Source organism: Camponotus vicinus, unplaced genomic scaffold (genome assembly GCF_025532165.1).
Source record: "Camponotus vicinus isolate PSW18456_S1 unplaced genomic scaffold, iyCamVici1.0 SCAF_4, whole genome shotgun sequence".
Taxonomy (NCBI): domain Eukaryota; kingdom Metazoa; phylum Arthropoda; class Insecta; order Hymenoptera; family Formicidae; genus Camponotus; species Camponotus vicinus.
The window spans coordinates 17,087,660-17,110,107 of record NW_028141976.1 but is presented as its reverse complement, the minus strand read 5'-3'; the positions used below and the strand labels follow the sequence as shown (position 1 = coordinate 17,110,107).

General features: G+C 31.9%; 2 protein-coding genes across 2 annotated transcripts; both read left to right on the top strand.

Moving 5' to 3' along the window:
• Window positions 1-575: 575 nt before the first annotated feature.
• On the top strand, window positions 576-1,224 carry LOC145970928 (uncharacterized). Its single transcript, XM_083097996.1, has 3 exons — window positions 576-655; window positions 843-1,003; window positions 1,077-1,224. Exons 2-3 carry the CDS (start codon window positions 848-850, stop codon window positions 1,116-1,118), a joined length of 198 nt encoding a protein of 65 aa, XP_082954122.1. The 5' UTR covers window positions 576-655; window positions 843-847; the 3' UTR covers window positions 1,119-1,224.
• A 6,824-nt stretch (window positions 1,225-8,048) lies between these two features.
• On the top strand, window positions 8,049-12,204 carry LOC145970582 (glucose dehydrogenase [FAD, quinone]-like). The gene is made up of 2 exons (XM_083097468.1): window positions 8,049-9,903; window positions 10,017-12,204. Exons 1-2 carry the CDS (start codon window positions 8,098-8,100, stop codon window positions 10,167-10,169), a joined length of 1,959 nt encoding a protein of 652 aa, XP_082953594.1. The 5' UTR covers window positions 8,049-8,097; the 3' UTR covers window positions 10,170-12,204.
• The last annotated feature ends 10,244 nt before the right edge of the window (window positions 12,205-22,448 follow it).

Sequence of the window (22,448 nt, the reverse complement as noted above, 5' to 3'; positions counted from 1 at the left end):
ATTTTCTTCTTTACCAAAATTTTATTTAAAGCATAATTTTATGTTATAAGATAAAATAGTTAGCGACTCATGCGGTGATAATCACCCGTCGGGCGGTCAGCTGCGCCCGCGCTCGCGGCACGTCGCGCCGCTCCTGCCTGCCTTCTGTACCCGACGCGTGATTTACTAACTATTTTTGCTCATAATTCAAAAACTACGCTTCAAATCAAATTTTGGTAAAGGAAAAATTGTCTTAGAATGGTGTCAGGAATATGTCATTTTATAGACGGATCGTTTTTCAGGATCGCCCTGTATATACATATAGATAGATAGATAGATAGATAGATAGATAGATAGAAATCTAATATAAATGAGGGAAGCGTGGCACAGTAGATAGTCTAATACTAATCTACAAAGCCAAAGACTCCAGGTCCTGGGTTCGATTCCCGGAATCGAAAAATTGTATACGTTCGCTCCTCTCTCGGAAGGCAATGGCAAACTAGAGACCTATAATAAGAGATGCGCCATAGCTGTACATGTCCGTGATTGGTCAGTGCGAGTCACATGGTTTGTCCGCCATTACATACCCACGCTGGGCGAGTTCGTCTGCTACGTGTTGACAAGTGCTGAGGTTATGTGGATTGTTGTGCATGTGGAATGATAAAGGAATTGTAAGGTAAAATTGTGTTTTATGTAATATATAATATTATAAGCTCATAATATAAAGTTAGTGTGTATCTGTGTTTTATTTCATCTCAATATACAATGTGTAATATTATAATCATTAAATATTTTCAATTAGTTCATATCTCTCTGCATGTACTTATATCGTACATTATACCATTTTACTTTTTTACATGTAGGTAAAATGGTCTGTACGTGCAAAATGAAGGGCTGCAATGTTCAAGAGGGACAAGGGAAGAAACTTTTTCGTTTTCCTAAAGATCCCGAGAGACAATCTATTTGGATATTGCAGACTGGACGGAAGTTCTGGCAACCTACAGCCTCCAGCTGTATTTGTGAGGTAAAATATTTTTATTGTTTCTCGTGTATGTATTGCATTTATCGATGATGCATTGATTTTATCACAATTTCAGGATCACTTTGACACATCACAGTGGGAAAAGATGCGTTTTTGAGTCCAATGCATGACACATGTGATAAATATAAATAAAAGGAGAAGAATAAAAACTAATAATGTATAAATTATTGAATTTTTTTTATTTATTTGTACCCATCAAGAAATAGTAGCTTTAGAAAAATTATCATAGCATTTTATGCCAAATATAAAAAATAGTAATATTTACAATTTTTTAAATTCTTTGATTCTAATTTTTTAAATATTATTCTTTTATAATTAATTTTAACAGATCAAATAAAATGCATTTTTACAGAAAATTTAATTTATATATTAAATGATTATTATTATTTATATATATACTAATTTAAAAAATTTTTTTCTACTTTCACTATTAAAATTAGTTTCATAAGTTTGTAACATATGATTCATGACTGTGTATAAGAATTATAGAGAACACTAAGACATAAATATATTTATTTTTTAGACGGTGAAAAAGATTAAAGAAAAATGATTAAAGTAAACTGGAAAATCTGAAAAAAAAAACAATTCAATTATTAGACTGTTAAACCAATATAATATCACATTATTTTCTTAAAACTGCAAATCATACTTACACTTTCATGTTGTTTCACATAAATCAAATTCAATCTTTGTATTATCGAGTATCACTACTGTTACATATAAAAATACACCCACGTTAGAAAACACTTAAATGAGCGATTTATTTGCGACTGTTCCGTATGGCAAACCACTGAGAAATCTTGCCAAGAGCACCTCTCCATGGTAGCCGTTAGGAATCGGCATTAAACTGTAGGTCCCATATACGTGTGATAATCTGGTGCGCAACACAAGTTTATCAAAAAGAAAAATCATTACGTTCGAAATCGAACAAAGGGCTAAGAAAGACTGAACAAAGGATGAATGAATGAATCAGTTGCTTCTTATGTTACCCAGTGCTTTTTTCAGACTTGCTTTTCCTCTCCTTTGCTATTTCTTCGTTGCACTCACATTCACTTCCGAAAACAAGATTAATTAAGATTAGTTATATACGCAACGATCGTGAAACACTTTGCACAGCACTCCCGATCGCGTAATAATTACAATTAAAAGTTTAGCAAGTATTAATTATAATTATCATAGCGAATTATGTTTCAATACTAGTCGCGATTCCGTTTTATTGTTGAGAGAAAATTTGACAATAGACGAAGTATTTTGCACTCCCTTCCCTCCTTACTCTTCGAATGTTGCCGTGCGATTGATATCAAGGCCGTGACATGTAAACACAACGCGTCATACGCCCCCAATGGACCGAACGTGTTATTGTTCATTCAATGCTGAAATATTTTACGTACTTTAACATATATACGGAATATTAAAGTGTATAGGAGTGTTTTAGATTACATAGATTAATTAAATAATATTTGTTAAAGGATTGATGTATCAGAAAGCTTTTCTATGTTAATTACTTCGATTTATGATCATAGACGTATAATATATAGACCGCGAATTCCCACTCTCTCCTTTGTTTCGGAAACGTCAAATTTTAGAAAGAGAGAGCTTATTTTCATGGTAGTTTCTTCTTTGTCTAATGACGCGTGGTGAGAGAAAGAAATCGATCAAGACATACGTCAAATGCAGTGACCATATTAAATTTTTGCCCCACTCTTGTTATTAATAGACAGAGAAACTAACACCACGAAAGCATATTGTCTCCTTCTAAAATTTGTTCAACTTTTTAGCCAAACGCGAAGTCTATGTATTCTACGTCTATGTTTATGATTCGATTGTTTCTTTACTCTGTACGTTTTGAATCTAAATTATATTTAAATAATTGAAAAATAAAAGATAAAGCGTCGCGGTCGAATTATATTTAATTCTATAAATATCATTAAAGTAATAATTTCTGCTTGTGGAAATCGATTTCACGTTGAAATTATAATTTATTATTTTAGATTTCTGTTTCTACGATTCTTACTTGATTAAATAAATAAAATACGCGAAATATGCGCTTCGTTCCGTTATTTTCTATTAAAAGTAGCGATAATGCGATTTTTTAATTATATATTAATTATATTTAAAATTGTAAAGTCTTAAGATTTTATTTCATTTAACTAATCATGCGTGAGATGCAATATGTATTTTCTCAATCGCGACATTTATATAAAATTGCATATTAATCGCAAATAAATAGGATAGTAAATTTTATATTCGCAAATATTACAGATCTTAAATACGTCCGTCGAAATATCGTCACATTTGTGTGTGATAGTAATTATATCGCGCGTGTTTATTAGAGGCTCTGATTATATTACAAAAATTATACATATCGCAATCGAATATTGTCGATTTATTTATTTGTCGCGTCTTCTCGCGAATTTTAAATCGCAATTTATTTTCTAAAAATTCGCAAATATAACGGACAACAAATTTTATATCCGCAAATATTACAGACCTCAAATGTTTCGAAATATCTTCGCATTTGTGTGATAATAATTATATGTCGCGCGTTGTCTATTGACGATTTCGATTATGCATATCATAATTGAATCGGTAATTATATACATTAGCGATTCCTCACCGATTTCAATGACCTTGAAATATGTTGTCGGGAGCATGATTCTGAACAACTTTTCCTTATACATGTTACCGCCGCTCGGCCTTAGTTTCCGAGATATTTATAAAATATTTTATAAATATCTCGGAATATAATTATAAATATCATTTTCCGATATTATGAATAATTTTCGGACTTCTCGGACATCGAGAGAAAAACAAAAAGTCGCCCTACGTATGAAAGGTGATTTCAATCCTTAAAATCGTTGGTAATTATGCATAAAAGGAGCCCCTTCTTCGATTTGCTTTATTTTTAAATATGTTATAGGGGAAATCTTCCTGAGTAATTTCGTATATATATATATATATATATATATATATATATATATATATATATATATTGTGACGTTGCCGTCCCGACGCGCGTCCATCCGCCCCGGAAATCTTCACGGGGCGCGATCCGAGCGGCCGCGCCAGAAAAAGATTGCGAGAGCCGTATCGAAATCTCCGGAGAGACGAGCCATTATCCTTTTTCGCGCTAGTATTAATTATTTTTTTTGTATCATTTTTGTACGTCGGGCAACCCGCCGGAGGGAAACCAGAAGAGGCCCAAGAGGAATCATTACGACAGCCGATACGACAACGCCGGAGGAACAGAGTCGCGGGTGGATTTCGCCCCCTTCAAATAAAGGAAGGAAATCATCTGTCTTGTGGGCCGAAATAACCGGGCCGGATCGGCGCCACCCTCAGAGGAGAGAGGACGGAAAATCTACCTCCGGACGATCGTGGATAACAGGATCGCCGAAAGTCAGCATTTTTAAAGTATCGGGGCCGTTACGACCCCCGATACGGCGTTGTCGCGGGGCGCAGTAATACCTCGCGTGTCGCGGCGCTATTGGCCGCTAACCCGCGCACCCCTGCGCGCAGAATTGACGCCGCTATCGACCCTGGATCGCGAGATCCAGGGAATCACTCTGGTGCGGGCGCTCTCAGCTTGTAGTCGTTCTGCGAAACGTATTTTGTCGTTGTCGTTTTGTGTGTCGCAGCCGAGGTTGTCGAGAGGACGAGACCGAGGATCATCCCCTGTCAACGGGAGCGAGTATCGGTGAGGTTGCCCATCGCTATTTTGTACGCCACGTACGCGATTCCGTCCGCGGACCGGCCGTTCTGTCGCCGTCGCCATTTTCGTGTCTCGTTGTCGCTCGGACAGTGTACCGAGCTCGCGATTTTCGTGTATTTCGGGCGACCGGAGACAAGCGACCGAGGCATCAAGGACGATCGTAACGTAGGCCGTAGCTGATAAGGAACCGTTCGTCTCTCTCCGGGATTCGGGGTGTCGTAAAACGCGTAGTGACCGGCTCTCGTATATCGACCACGTGCGCGGTAAATCGCGGGGAATGCGTCCGCTATCCGTGCTGTCGAAAAGAGTTGTCGAAACCGCGTAAGACATCCCCGCAATCGATCTCCGGGCAATTTTCGTCTGTAATTAGCGTGTATGTGAGCGTGTGACCGTGTGCGTGTGACGACGTGGCAAATGTCGTGCTGTCCTTGTCGCTCTTGATACTGGTACGAATTGCGTTTATTGCGTGGTATTTGCGTGGTATTTGTCGTACGTTGGAGTGTGTCGCGGTGCATAATAGATTAAGAAAGTGTCGAAATTCGAGGGTTTCGCGTAGATAGAAAGCGTTACGCCGAAAAGAGGCGAAGCGGCGTCCGACGGCTATCGAATTCCGAGTGAATCGATCTTGCTCGTAGCAAGCGAGATTTTTCGTCTTCGCAAATCGCTTGATTACTATCGCTCAATTATTAACCTCATTTCAAACATAGTGCTGTCGATTAACAGAGCGAGTAACAAAGGGAATAGATCTGTTAAATGCGTCCTCGAGGAGATTGTCGAAATTTCCGTTACGCTCTCGAAACGCCGTTCGGTTTCGCAAAGTCCGGCCATAAAAACGGGCCTGGAGGACGATAAATATCTCCGCTGTCTTATGATCTCGATTTCGTATTGCTATTGTTATCACCGCTGTCGATCTGTTGTACGTTATTTCAAATTTTCGCATTTATGTTAAACTCAGTTATATTTCGTTAATTCAGTCTCGCTAATTTATGTCATTATTACTATTTCTTTCTAGAACTTGTTATTTCTTTCCCTTTATATTCTTTTCTATTATATTTCTTTTATTTAAATAAATTTGTTACCTTCTCTTTTATATTAAATTCGCGTAACTTATTTGAGTGTTCGTTTGTCGTGAGCGTTAAATCCCGTTGTGTTCGTCAATTTTCGTAATCACCGACCGCCTCGCATAAAATAATTCTGGATCCTTTTCAACGGACCCTGCCCCTCTACCGTTAGGTGAGCTAATCGGCCCGTGGCGAAACAGGCTAACGTTCTTCGCGTTATTCTGACGATTTTGCGAATTGATACGTGGAAGACCGTATCTGGCGCCCAACTTCGAGATCTCGAGACGGCCTTCGCTTCGCCGCGGCTCGCGCGAGAACACCCTCCATCTGAGTTCCTCCGAGCGCGAGTATCTCTATCCACCTTGTGTCTTTTTTTTTGACGGCGTTTTCGCTCCCCATTAACATCCTCCTCTCCAACACCCGAGGAGGATCGAAAAATTAAAAATAAAAAGACGTCGCAATATATATATTTTAATTGTATTTTTTTATTTACTTTTAATTTACTTATTTTTGCGTTTTTCTTCGACTTGCGAGTTAGACCGCTATTTTTAAGTTTCATATTCGTGTTCAGGAGGTAAAAATACGTAGAAATTGGGTATTCTTACCCATTATTTCATATAGGTAGGTTTTCCGAAGGTTTACCTTATTTTTGTATTTATTATATTTATCCTTTTTCAGCCTATATCTCCAAAACTATTTGAGTCCGATCCTTATATATATATATGAAATAACTCGGGAAAATCTCCCCTATAACATATTTAAAAATAAAGCAAATCGGTGAACAAATAAAGTAGAATCTTTATGTCAATATTTCTCACATTTATTTGTTAATAACTTTTGAATAAAGAACGACCGCCGGATAAAACCTTCAGAATGTTAATCAGGGATAATATCTTCACAACATATGTCAATAACACATTTGTGCGAAGGTGGGCCCTTTTTATGCATAATTACCACAATTTATCATCAAGAATATTGACAAATTATTCGTCTAGCGCAAATCTACGAGTAGAGTATAAAATCAAAGACAAATTATTATGGGTAAATGTTTACTTTACGTCACACAGCTCGAAAAATTTTTATTTTCACATACAGTGGGTGTAAAAAGTATTCGTACATTAGGAATTTTCACAAAAAATGGATTATTTCTGTGTAACAATAAATAATAAACAAATAATTATGTGTTTATATTATAAATTCTTCTTTTCTTAATAACATTTAAAAAAAAACTCAAAAATTATAACATTTTATATTTTAAAAGAATAAAATAACAAAATATAACGATTTTCGAAAATACAAAAAGTATTCGTACACTATGATATCAATGACAACAACTGATCTTAGGTAGGGAACATAGTTTGTATGTTTGTTTACATTTTTTTGATTGACTTCCCCTTTATGTATTGACTTAAAATTTCATAGTTTCATTCAGTCATTGTTCTCTGTTTTGTAAAAATGGGTCGAAAAGGAAGAAAGAAAAATTATTATTAGACTGCACAATCAATGTAAAAGTCTCGCAAAATTCGAAGATTGTTGGTCGAGCCCGCTCAACGATTCAATTTATTATTGATCGATTTTGTACACAGAAAACTAAAAAATGCGCCCAGAAGTGGTTGATCATACATTCTTTCAAAGACCGATGAAAGATTTATCGTGCGTCTTATCAAAAAAGATTCCAAAATTTCGGCTCTGACGGTTGTGACTACAATGGAAAAAAAGTTTAATAAAAAACAACAAATAAAAATCTAAAATAAAAAATAATTAAATGAATAAAAAGAATAAAGAAACGAAAAGTAAATAAAATAAAACAAAAATATTAAGTAATAAAAAAAATATTTCACAAATATTCAATATTTAATAATAAAAATATAAGCTTAGAAAAGTTTGAAATAATATCTATTTGTAAATATTAATACAATTAACTTCAAACTATTATTAAATACTACATTTAAAAAATTATACATATATATGAGAAGTAATTATTATTATTTCAATTTATTCTTATTTGAATTGATTCTTTTCACATATTTAGCGTAATATATATCAAGGATAACTTGATAAAATGACGCAATATGACAAGATAGTTGCATTATTCATTGCGAATTCTAAAGACTTGTGTCTTTAGAATTCGCAATGAATAATGCAACTATCTTGTCATATTGCGTCATTTTATCAAGTTACCCTTGATACAAGTCTGCGTATACAGTGACACCTATAAATACATGAATGTCAGTATATATATTCGGACAGATGTAGTTCTCTTATTGCATGTGCTCCACTCGATACGTTTCATTCGCTTAGATATGTTGAGCAAGCTGCAGATAGTCCTTCGCCTTCTTATTGTTAGTATCGCTGTAATGATCGTTCCGATACAATCGAATAGGCAATCTTCATCGAAACGGTTTCATAATCTGTACAGCGATGATGTGAATATATCGAATGTAACAAATGTCTTCAGAGCGAGTGTCGGACTTTTGAACTTTTTGGACCAGGGTCAACGTTATCTAAATAAGGAATTACCGGATATTACCCCTAAAGATGGAGATGTATACGATTTTGTGGTGATTGGTGCCGGTACGGCTGGTGCTACGATAGCCGCGAGATTGAGTGAAATTTCTCAGGTCAAGGTATTATTGATCGAAGCTGGATCTAATGAGAATTTGATCATGGACATTCCGTTATTCGCTTACCTTCTACAGCTAAGTAATGACGTTAATTGGAAGCATCGAACCAAGCCATCCAACAAATATTGTCTCGGTATGAACGACAACAGTTGTAACTGGTCGAGGGGAAAAGTGATGGGCGGCAGCAGCGTGTTAAACTATATGATTGCTACCAGAGGCGGCGCCGAGGATTACGATCGCTGGGCTAAAATGGGAAATGAAGGTTGGGCTTACAACGATGTTCTCAAATACTTCAAGAAATTGGAAACAATCGATATTTCGCAATTGAAATCGGATACTATCTATCATGGAAATGAGGGACCATTGCACATCACTTACCCATCTTTTCATACTGTATTAGCAGAGGCTTTCTTAAAAGCTGGCAAAGAGCTAAAATACCCAATAGTAGATTACAACGGAAAGGATATAATAGGATTTTCATATTTGCAGACCACGATTAAAAACGGTATGCGCATGAGCAGTAATAGAGCATACTTATACCCTATACATGGTCGCAAAAATCTTCACGTGACTCAAAAAAGCATGGTGAGAAAAGTGTTAATAGATCGTCGTACAAATCGAACGATTGGTGTAGAGTTTACTAAATATGGTCGGATTATATCCGTGTTCGCAAGGAAAGAAGTAATATTATGCGCGGGTGCTATTGGATCGCCTCAATTACTAATGTTGTCCGGCATTGGACCGGCTAAACATCTCACCAAACTCGGCATAGATGTTGTTCGAAATGCGCCGGTCGGGGAAAATTTGATGGATCATGTGGGCTTTGGTGGACTGACATGGATAACGAATGAACCAATGACCATGAAATTGCAGGACATAATCAATCCTATGCATCCATATATAGCGGATTTCTTAACAAAACAATCGGGACCACTTACAATTCCGGGTGCATGTGAGGCTCTTGGTTTCATCAATACTAAGCATCCAGAAAAACACAGTGGTTTACCGGATATAGAATTATTGTTTGTCAGTAGTGGTTTCAAAGGAGATCTTTTTCTTCCGATTGTAATGGGTTTGAACCCCGAAATGCTTCAAATATGGAATAAATATCTCTATAAACATGGCTGGACGATAATGCCAATGCTGTTGAAACCAAAGAGTCGTGGACGGATAAGATTATTGGCTAATGATGTTAATGTTAAACCTGAGATTGTGCCAAATTACTTCGATGATGTGGAGGATATCAAGACGATGATTGCTGGTATTAAGGTTGCGATAAAAATCAGTCAAACGAAGGCGATGCAGATGTTTGATTCGCAATTGTCTAATGATACTTTTCCCGAATGTGAAGATTACACTTATGATTCCTTTGCTTATTGGGAATGTGCAATCAGAACGATTTCTTTTACTATCTATCATTACTCCGGTACTTGTAAGATGGGGCCGAGAGAGGACCCAACTGCTGTCGTCGATCCTAAATTAAAGGTATTTGAAGGACACGATAAGATATTTATAAAGTACAGTATATATTATAATCTACAATGTTTATATATAAATTTATGAATTTACACAATTTTGTAAGCTAATGTTTTGCATAGGTAATCGGTGTTCAAGGATTGAGAGTAGCAGATGCATCTATCATGCCTGAAATTATAGCGGGGCATATAAACATACCTATTTATATGATTGCCGAAAAACTAGCAGATATGGTTAAAGAAGAATGGGGATACTTGAAGAAGTCACAATCGTGATATATTTCACAAAATAGTTATACTAATTTTCACGCGTAATATTTTATAAACAATCAAATTTGTAGACAAAATGCTCAATTAAAACAAAGTTAGGCAAAACTCATTCGATTAATAACGAAAAGAATGATTCTAAAAAATATTAAAAAAGAAAACAAAGAAAAAAAACAAGTTTTATTTAAATCAGTGCTGGAATTTACTTGCAACTTTCGGCCGGATTTCTTAGCTTACGCCTACTATTCCCCTCTTACCGCTCGCGCCGCTCGTAACTAAGGAGCGCTCAGGAACGTGTACGTCACAAATATAATGTGGCAATCTATCTAAGTTCTCTTTATTGTAATTACGTTTCAAAACACAAATATTTTAAATTGTTACAGAACATATACGTAATTAATAACAGAATACTTATTTTTATTATTAATAAATAATAAAGAGAACTTAGATAGATTGCTACATAACATTTATATGGTTAGATAAAGTATTTTTTTTTTTGCCACATTTTCTTCATTTCAGCTTGTTGATAGACGTCCTGCGCGTTGCTCGTCCTCGACGTCCTCCCTTCCTTCTTTAAACTTCTTGTGCCACTCGGAAACTCATGTTTCGGACATGGCATCCTCCCCGTAGGCTTCACGGATCATGGCAAGAGTCTCTGCACCGGATTTTTTGAATTTCACACAAAACTTTACATGTATCACATACCGCTGTTCAATCGTTCGTTGCATCTTGCTTTCTGACGAAACCACAAAACAACTGCTCACTCCGGGCGCGATCCACACTCTGCAAAAACTCAGAGGCAACTGGGCCCGGTCGCGTTGTATACCTGACATCCCCCATCAACGTCCCTGCCCATGGAGACCACCCTCCATCCCTTCCCCCTGGCTAGAAAAAATGAGTCCCGATACTTTTTGGACAGACCATGTAAATCAAACTGATGGTTAGATAATTCTTTTGTTCTTTTTCTACATTTCAAGATTAATTACCATATTATTGTAGTATTCTATTAAATTATAAAGAAAACCTCCTAATATGTTGTATACAAATAAAAATGTGTCGAAAAGAAATAACAAAAAGTCTGATATTTATATTTTAATCTATCAATGGAAATTGAATGCAAGTGACAAAGTATGTTAAAATGCGCCAATTTTTCGATTAAAAATTTCAAAATCTGTCAGCAAGTTTAATCATCGAATTAAAATCTTTTTTATCAGTATATTCGCACGTCGGCAAAAAATAATTCGAAAATTGATTTGAAACTGGTTTTGTTTTAAAATAACGATAAAAAACACAGCCGAGAATGATATTGGATACCTGTTGACGATGTTTCACACATTCGATTTAATTTCTTTCGATCGGGATTACGAGTAGTCCTATGATGTTTTGTTCTATTCTATCTGCGTTTGTTATTTTACGAGAATGGATCGCGCGTATTCCATGCTCGTGAATTTACTGTGCTCCAGCGTAATCCGTGCTGAAAATTATACTGCAGTTGATACTAACAAATTATCTCAGCTGATTAACTATATATTAACTATATATTCTATATATTAATTATATATTAACTATATATTAACTATATATTCTATTAAATCTTATTTCTTCTACAAACTTTAATAAACAAATTTAATACTGAATAACGCAATTTGTAAAAGAAATAAAATTTATAATATGCAAGATAACGATTACAAAATATACTAGTTAACGTTCATAAACTGAAGACATAGATTTAATACGTATTATATTTATTATATAACTGTAGATTAAAAACTTTAAAAAATAACATTTAAAAACTTTAAAAAATAAGAATTATATAATATGTCTTTGATTTTATATACTCTACTCGTAGATTTGGGATAGACGAATAATTTATTTTATATATATTCTTGATGATAAATTGTTACAATTGCGTTAGGCTATATTCTGTCTTTGAAAGAATCCAGCCAATATCGATTTTCTCCTACTCTCCTACTCTTTCTTATAAGTTATGAGTTAATAGACCTTCATCATTCTTAGATGTTCACGAAATAAAGCAAAAACATTATACAATATCATATAGTTGATATAATTGAAATGTGGAATGTATGAATTTTTGTGAATTTGACAAACAAAATACTGATACTTTTTACGAAAAACTTTACAAAAATGTTAACTATTTAAATATAATATTTAAATTTTTGAACTTTGAATTTTTTCATACTTTTAACAAAGTTTATATCATAATATAAAAAGTTTCATTAAAATGAATATAAAGAAATTTAAAATATTGACAGCTGAAATAGTCGTTTAGTGTCATAAATAAATAAGATGAAAAGGAAATAAACAGGAGAAAAAGAGTAAAAAAAGGAAGAGTAAAATATTATATTTTACTATTAAATCTCTCTATTTTACTATTAAAATAACGGGGCAAATTCTATTTAATATTATCTTATTTCATTTTTTTTAGCAAATATATAAATAAATAAAAATAAATAAAATATTTTAATATCTCATAAAAAAAGAATAAGTTTTCGAATATATAAATACGTTATTATTTATCAGAAAGATATTTAAAAAATAATGAAAAAAGAAAAGAAGTAAAATATCCAAAGCATACTTGTAAAGCAAAAACTTAATAAAATGCATATATCGACGTTGCAATAATTAAAATCAGAAATGCTTTTTAATTGTATAATTAATTTTAAAAAAATTTTGAAAATTTTATTCCAATCTCATTATATTAAGTTTTTGCATAAACAATAAAGCTATATATATACTTTTTTTATAAAAAGTCTTTTTTATAAAAAGATGCGGTTTGCATGTGCGCTCTGGTTATTAAAATATTTATGTCAGAGGCGATCTACTCGTGAGCTGATTATTTAAAAAAAAAATCCAGAGGCGATCTAATTCGTGTGCTGGTGTAAAAAAACCTAGAGGCGATTTAATTCGTGTGCTGGTTATTCAAAAAAAATCCAGAGGCGATCTAATTTAATTTGTATGCTGGTTGTTTAAAAAAAAATTCGAGAAGCGATCTTAATTTGTGTGCTGGTTACTAAAAATGTTTTACATCAGATACGATTTGCATGTACATTCTGGTAGCGAAATTTAAACGAAATTTAATTCAGAGATCATAAAGACACTGCCTCAACTAAAAGGCATATTTGATAAGAATAAAAATCCAGATGAGATGAATCATTGGACCGATTTTTACGCGTCATAAGAGATGATTCTTATTTTGAAAGCGTGCTATATTTTGATAATTCTTATATAATTGCAGCATGTCACATAGCGACAAAAGCTAACAAATTATTGGAGCAAATTATAGTGATTGCTGGCGATTGTTTTTGATGACACCAAGCTTCGAATGTACGATAGCCTACCCGGCTGTACATATAATAAATTGGTGCCTAAAAAAAAATTTACTTTCATCGCCGTTGCCTACAAATAATATAATATTTAAAAAGCTTTAACAACCTGATAGCATATGCTGTGAAATTTATGCTGCAGCTTTCGCTACACTACTATAAACTATAGCCTTAGAAGGAAATCCTTGTAAGGAAAAATATTTCAATAATGTGTAAAATGTATGAAGCAACATTTTTTTTTAAATTATAGCAGAAAATTAATTACCTTTTCCAAAATGGTAAATTATTCATATATCATATTTTACATTTATCATATCTGATCACAATATTCTAATGAATATCGTTAGAAAAAGACGCCTCAATCTCGTTTGCATATATCGGAGAGACGAAAAAAATACACATATTATGGTTGCGTCTCACGGGAATGGGCGATGAAGGGGCCCATTATATTATCGATATAAATCTATTATTTCGATGCTTTTGAGGCAAAGAATGTAGTGTGAAAATATTTATAAATATTATTTATAAATTTTACGAATATACATTACATCAAACAATTTGCATAATACATTTTATATTGTTAGTTTTTGATTATATCGATTTAACAAACGTCGTACATAAATTGTAACTTGTAGAAAGTTATATGCAAATATCCTTTTTATTGTATGTATACAGAATGCCGCAGAGTACTATATATAAACGCTTGTGAGGAGCGCAGTAAATTGAACAAAAAGTGCCTTAGCATTTTACGATTTTCGTAATAATAATAGAAATATTAAATAAAATCAGAAATATGTATCTGCGTGTGTGTGTGAGAGAAAAAGAGAGAGAGAGAGAGAGAGAGAGAGAGAGAAGCATTCGGCCGTTCGAGCTATCGCACGGTCCAGCGTGTTGGACATTTTGTCGGCGCGCGACAAGGGAAGGGACAGCGGGGCACGCCGTTGCCACTCGTTACCACCCGTCATCGCCGCGCCGCGCTGTTCCTCCCCTTGCCGCGCGCCGACAAAAAGCCCTGACACGCTGGATCATGCGATAACTCGAACGGCCGAATGCTTCTCTCTCTCTCTTTTTCTCTCACATACACAGATACATATTTCCGATTTTATTTAAATTTCTATTACTATTACGAAAATTGTAAATGCTACGAGACTTTTTTGTTGAATTTACTGCGCTCCTCACAAGCGCTTATATGTATATAGTACTTTGCGACATTCTGTATACATACAATAAAAAGGATATTTGCATATAACTTTCTACAAATTACAATTTATGTACGATGTTTGTTAAATCGATATAATCAAAAACTAACAATATAAAATGTATTATGCAAATTGTTTGATGTAATGTCGTATATTCATAAAATTTATAAGTAATATTTATAAATATTTTCACAATATATTTTTATTATATATATAAAGAGACATAGCTAATGAGAGCAATGATAGAATTGTATTTAAATATGTAAGCAATAAAGACAGATCTATACTCTAAAATCGTTGCTTGTGCGAGACGATAGAGCAGTAGAAATGCAACATATTTTTTGTTTCAATATAAATACAATTAAACACGATACAAAAAAAGCTTGTATTTCACATTGCTCTTTTTAAAATATATATGTCTTTCTACTCTAGATAATACTGTCGGTAACATAACTATAAGTGTTGGTAATGTACCGACGCTTTTAGTTATGTTAAAATGAGGGCGCCTACCCGTCGGAGTTCGGCCGCGACTCCGGCATCCTCTTAAACAATTTTTCTCACAACTTTTTACGATTAATTTTATTATACGTCTTATTGTAAATTATAAACAATATAATATTTTAGCCAATGTTAATGCATGTAAACGGTAAACATAAAAATTAAAAAATACTATTAGGGAATTGATACACGATTGTTAGATACTGTTTTTGTTTGTGATCGTTAGCAAACTCCTTTTCAAGAACAACCAATCAATGATTTTTAGTTGCCAATATTATTTTCGACCTTTCATATCGTGTACCAAAAGTTTTAAAAGTATCTGTAAACTCAATAAAGTAAAGTGAGGGAATAATTTTAAATAAATTTTATAATTTCAACCAAACGAAACAACGAAACGTTCTTTCGATTCAAAAACGCATGGAAATTATGGATAAATTAGAAAAAGGTACCTCGGCAGCTCAAATTATTGATGAGTATAAAATCTCTCGTAGTACAATTCAAAGAATTTTAATTACATTGCATAAGTGGTATCGAGAGAGGATGGAATTGGGAAATTTTTCCAAACATCTATTTAAGATTAAAGGAATTCAACTTATGTCCGAGTTAGGTGGGCCGTTAACAGTTAAAGGAAAATGCAACTTGTTGAAAACATATCTAAAACTTTTCGAGAATCAACAAGAATCTACTAATTATAAATCTAGAAATTCATCTGAAAATTCACAAAATCTCGATTTTTCCAAACAGCTATTTAAGACTAAAGAAACTCAACTTATGCACGAGTTGGGTGAGCCGCCAAAAGTTGAAGGAAAAAAAAATTGTTGAAAAGATATCTAAATTGTTCCGAGAATCAACAAGAATCTACTAATTATAAATCTCCAAATTCATCTGAGAATTCGCAAAATCTCGCGCGAGATACTGATAAAATTAAACAAGAATTAGACGTCGACGAAAACTTTATTCGAGAATTCAACCACCAATTAGAAGAAGAAAATATTAAAAGAAACAATATTTACACTATGATCCGAGTATATTTAAACTTTGAAACTTATTTTCAACACCAAGATGAGAACGAAATTGATATAGCAAAATTGAGAAATGATCGTCTATTTATTATGTTTTGTACAAATGCTACAGATAGTCATAAATTACCACCTTTTTACGTATATGAATATGAAGATAAAGCAATTAAAAAATATTTGAAAAACGAGAAGGGTGTCATTTTTAAGAAAAAAGGAGATGAATGGAAATGTGAAATCATAGCAAATTGGTACAATAATAACTTTATAAAATTAGTGAGAAAACATCATCAGAAAACAAAGACAAGCGGCAAAGTGATTTTACTCATCAAAAATCACACGGAGTTTATCTTCTTAGAAGATAGCATGACGCAAAATGACAACTTCAAAATAGTGTTTTTTCCATATAACGCATTTATAATTCTTCAACCATTAACATTATTAAAAATAACTAAGAAAATAAATACGAATTTATGTAAAGTATTTAAAAATTTTTTAACATCCTACGATCTGTAAATTTGCACTAAAGTGATTTATAGAACATGGGCGCGAATCTTGCCTACGAAAATAGAATCTTTATGGATTGAAAAACTTTTAAAATCAGATTCTCACACAGAAGGAAATGCAAACTTAACATCTTTAGCTGAAGCAAACGTCAAAAGTAATTAAAAATGTAAGGAAAAGGAAGACATTACTTTCAAAGAAGCATCAGCAGTAAAAAAAACAATGTTTATTTTCCAATCTCTTATATTAGTACCAGTTTCTCGCAAAACAGAAAACACAATTTTAACATGTATGGTTAAACAGACGTCAAAATCAATTAAAAATGTAAAGAAAGACATCTCTCTCAAAAAAACACTACCAGAAATAAGAACGGAAATGAAAGAACAACATCAGAAAAATACTGTAAGTGTTGAAAATATTATTTTTCCCGAAAACTTCATATTATTTTGAATAAATCCATTCAATATTGCCTTTTCATTAGATCTCTGTTCACGTATAGTTTAAACGTTATCGAAAAATATAGAGAGATCAATAAAATATAAATATTACAAAATTTGATATTATTGTTTCTATCATAATACTTATAAAATTATGACAAAACGCAATAAAAAAGAAAGGCTAAAAAACCATGGCGCAAGATGTTAGAACGTAAAAAATAATAAAAGACTCTAAGTAAGAGACATAATATATTAATAATCAGTTCGATATAAAAATACATACGTATGTTTCGATCTTTCCAAAATCCTTTTCAATCTTCAAGAAGTCGTTAGAAAATAAACAAAATTAAAATTTAAAATAATAATAACAGAGAGCGATTAAACAAAGACAAGCGCGATAGGAAACAAATAGACATTGTGTACAGTAATAATGGTCGCAAAATTTAAAACACTAACAATTGATGTGACGAATGAAAGCGCATAGACAGTAGTAAACTAAAAAAAACTAATAATGTCTGGCCATAAGCTAAATTTTCTGAAAGAAGGCCAACACTCACCTCTTCATCAGAAAAAAGACGCAATAAAACCGCATACGTGAAAATTATTCTTCACAAAATTTATATTGTGTGACGATCCCCCGATGAAAAAAGTCCCAAAATTTGTCATGAAGTCGTAAGGATAAAATTGAACTTGGTCAAAAAATTTTTTAAAAATCCAGGAGTCCCTCCGGGTAGAAAATCCACAAAAGAGTCGGTAGAAACAAATTGAATCCCTTAATCGATGAACGAGGTGGATGCCTATGTAAAAAATACAAAAGAAAGAAAGAAAGCAATACATATCAAGAAACAAAGAAACACATGTCAAGCAAAAAAATTAATCACAAAAAACCGTTAACAAAAATGAAAACATTAGTTATAAAAGCGAATAATGCACATAATATTACGCAAAAGACATGGAAAAAATTTTTAGAGCGAAATCGAGAGTCTGTGCTAGATACTTACAAATATGGAAAACAGAGAATCGATATAAACGAGATAAACCAAAGCGAAATCATATCTAAAGGTGAAGGATTGCGATCGTGAAAAGTCTGAACGATAACTGATAAAATGTGAAGAAGGAATAGGAAGAGGGGAGGGGGGAAAGACAGGGATAGTAAGGGTGAGGGGAAGGGGAAAGGGAACTTAGGAAGTAGAAAGCAAAGGAGCGGGAGACTTCGAAAAAGCAAGTCATTTTTTAATGATAGACAGATAAGCATCATCTAATAATGAGGTGTCATTTTGTAGATTCAACCCATTTTTTTGCTGGCTAATATGAAGCATCTCAGAAACCAGTCTTTTCTATAAAAAGGTTCTTCATCAAGGATTATCGTGTTCTCCCAATTAAAGTCATGATCCAGGAGTCTGTGAGATGAAACAATTATATGGGAGTCAGACGAATAATTAACCATAGATTTATGTTCTTTAAATCTAGCCGTTAAACGTCTACTTGTCAACAATGTCTATTTGTTTCCTATCGCGCTTGTCTTTGTTTAATCGAGGTCTGTTATTATTATTTTAAATTTTAATTTTGTTTATTTTCTAACGACTTCTTGAACATTGAAAAGGATCTTGAAAAGATCGGAACGTACGTATGTATTTTTATATCGAACTGATTATTAATATATTATGTCTCTTACTTAGTCTTTTATTATTTTTTACGCTCTAACATCTTGCGGCACGGTTTTTTAGCCTTTCTTTTTTATTACGTTTTATTATCATCCGGACCGTATATTGCTTTTGTCATTTTATTTATAAAATTATGTATAGTTTAATGTATGTTTTTTTGTATATGTGTTGAATAAATTATTTGGAAGTTTAACTTAATGCTCTTAAATATATAAATATAACTGAAATATTTTGATTGAATGTCAGATAAAGCTAAAAATTAAATATTTTTTCAGACGCAGAAAAGATACATATATTATATTTAGGGATCTTAATTATCTATTTAGGGATCTTTATTAATATCTTATTTATTTTTTTTACATAAAATTTTCTAAATCAGCCATTTTGTGTAACATTGCTTTAATAGTTGTTTCTCTATAAAAATAGATAAAAAATCAATGTATACTCTTCATAAATAAATTACGTATTCATTAAACAAATTACGACAACGCATACTCTTCATAAACAAATTACGTATATATATTTATTTATTTAAAATAATTCAATTAAAACAACTAAAACAATTAAAATAAAAGTAACTAAAAAATAAATATGTGAAATTTTTCACTCTTGTTTTTATTCGATGAGAGAAAAAAGAATTTTTGAATAATAAAATTGTGAACTCTTAACACTATTAATACTATTATGACGCAAAGCATTTAATTTAAATACAGAAAGGTTAAAGTCGTAAAGGTATATCAATGCTAATTTAATTCTACATTTTCATTTTCATTTACTTGTTTCTTTATTTACATATACAGTGCCTACCAAAAGTTCCGGGCCACCTAAATAATTTTTGAATGGTTTGAAATATAGGATTGAAATTTATAGGGATCACAAAGTCTATTATTTAACCACAAAAACATCCACCTCCACACCCCCGGGGGACGGGGGAAGGGGGGAGCCAAAAAATTTTAAATTTTTTGTTACATATTCTTATAGCTGAGGTCGAGAGCTTTCCAAAACACTATAACTCACGGAAATCGGCCGAAATGTGCAAAACGTGGACAGCTCTGATCTATAATATTGTCTTGATTTGTGAAATCATTATTCTATTAATTTCATGAGAAGGCAAATGTTTCTTGCGGATAGAAGAAGAACGATATTTTGATTGTTTGATAAACGTTTATTTTTATCAAAAGAAACGTTTTTTTTAACGTTTCTCAAGTAGATATTTTAATCAATCAGAAATATTTTTGTAAACTGTTATAAAATGTTTCAAAGACATAATTTATAAAATTTTTCTAAAATGAATACGTACTATTTTCGATAATTACTGAAATCAAATCAAATATTATAAACATTTTATAAATATCGGTTTACATTAATATTTTATTTAAATTGTTAGAAAAAATTTGCATATCGGATACGGCCGTCAATCTATTCAGATTACCAGATGTATATCATATTTTATCGGCTGACAGATCGTAAATTTAATGAAGACATAACTAATGCCAATCTATTAACAACTTCTGATCTAAATCTAAATCTGTTGCCAATGTACTAACATATTGCGCGTTATTTTGGTTTACGTGCTGACATCCTGCGCCACGGTCTTTCAGCCTTCTTTTTTATTGTTTTTATATTGTAAAAAAAGAAAGAAAGAGAAATACATAATTATATTTAAAAAAATCTGATTGTAATTTGAATACATAATTATATTTTGTAATTAAGCATGTTATTTTTGTTTATTGATCACAATGTATTTTTACAATTTATTTATTTATTTGTTTATATATTTTTAAAGTAAATTAAATTTATTTTCTTTAATGTAAATTTTAATTAAATTTAAAATGTAAATGTATATTACAAGTCAGTTCTTTTTATATTAATACAAAAACTGAGTTTATATAATATAATATTATTATTTAAAATAATTCAATTAAAACAATTAAAACAATTAAAATAAAAGTAACTAAAAAATAAATATGTGAAATTTTCACTCTTGTTTTTATTCGATGAGAGAATTAACTCTATTATGTCGCAATGCGTTTAATTTAAATACAGAAAGGTTAAATAGTATCAAAAGTATATCAATGCTAATTTAATTCTCTAAACTTTAATTCTTCTTTTCACTATTATTTACTTGTTTTTCCATTTACATAAATAATTCATTTAGTTATCCATTTACATATATTTTTTCAAGATACAAACAAAATATAAAAACAGTAATAAATTTATTACTAAAAAATAGAGAGAGAGAGACTTAAAAATCTAAAAAAAATAGTATACAAACATATATGGTTTTCTTAAATTATCTTAATATCGCTAGTAGAATAATCAAAGGATCATTAAAAAATATATATAATCGATCAAAACTATCCAAAATTCTTGTTTATTTATTAAAAATTACGACGTTTCGACCATATGGTTGTGGTCCTTTTCAAATATACACTGGAATATTGAAATCGATAATTAGATTTTTTACGGTTTGAATAAAAACAGCAATAGACATGAATTAACTGTGAACAATTTGAGTACATACGGTTCAGATAAAAGAGTATAACAATGTAAATCTTAATTTCGTAAATTCTACATATTACAATTACAAGATCATTAACGTCTTGCCAACTTTTGAAAAAGATAGATAAAACGTTATGTCAGTGTGAGACTTCGTCAAAAACTGAATATGTTAAATCGAAAATAATAAACTACACGACCTTTATTATCTTATCATAGATGTTGTTTAAGTTATCCGTGTCCTTCTGTAGGTTGATTGAGTTATTGGATTTTTTAATATAAAACATTTCAGCAATTTCTCTCTTTCGTACATATTTCTCATTGTGTAATATATTAAAAATTGTAATGTGTCATATATTGGGCAAACAAAAAGGCATTTACGTACTCGAGTGAAAGAGCATTTTAACAATATAAAATTGCATGAAACGAATCATTCCGTTATAAGTAAACATAGATTAGAATCAAGACACGAATTGACTGGACGAAACCTAATATATTACACAATGAGAAATATGTACGAAAGAGAGAAATTGCTGAAATGTTTTATATTAAAAAATCCAATAATTCAATCAACCTACAGAAGAACACGGATAACTTAAACAACATCTATGACAAAATAATAAAGGTCGTGTAGTTTATTATTTTCGATTTAACATATTCAGTTTTTGACGAAGTCTCACACTGACATAACGTTTTATCTCTCTTTTTCAAAAGTTGGCAAGACGTTAATGATCTTGTAATTGTGATATGTAGAGTTTACGAAATTAAGATTTACATTGTTATACTCTTTTATCTGAACCGTATGTACTCAAATTGTTCACAGTTAATTCATGTCTATTGCTGTTTTTATTCAAACCGTAAAAAATCTAATTATCGATTTCAATATTCCAGTGTATACTTGAAAAGGACCACAACCATATGGTCGAAACGTCGTAATTTTTAATAAATAAACAAGAATTTTGGCTAGTTTTGATCGATTATATATATTTTTTAACAAACATATATGTCATATTTTCAAATATTAAAAATAAAACTATTTAATCAAATAATAAATAATTTAGTATTATAAATAAAAGTACAATCTGTAAACAAATTTGAATTCTGTAGTCTTAATACGTATTAAAAAT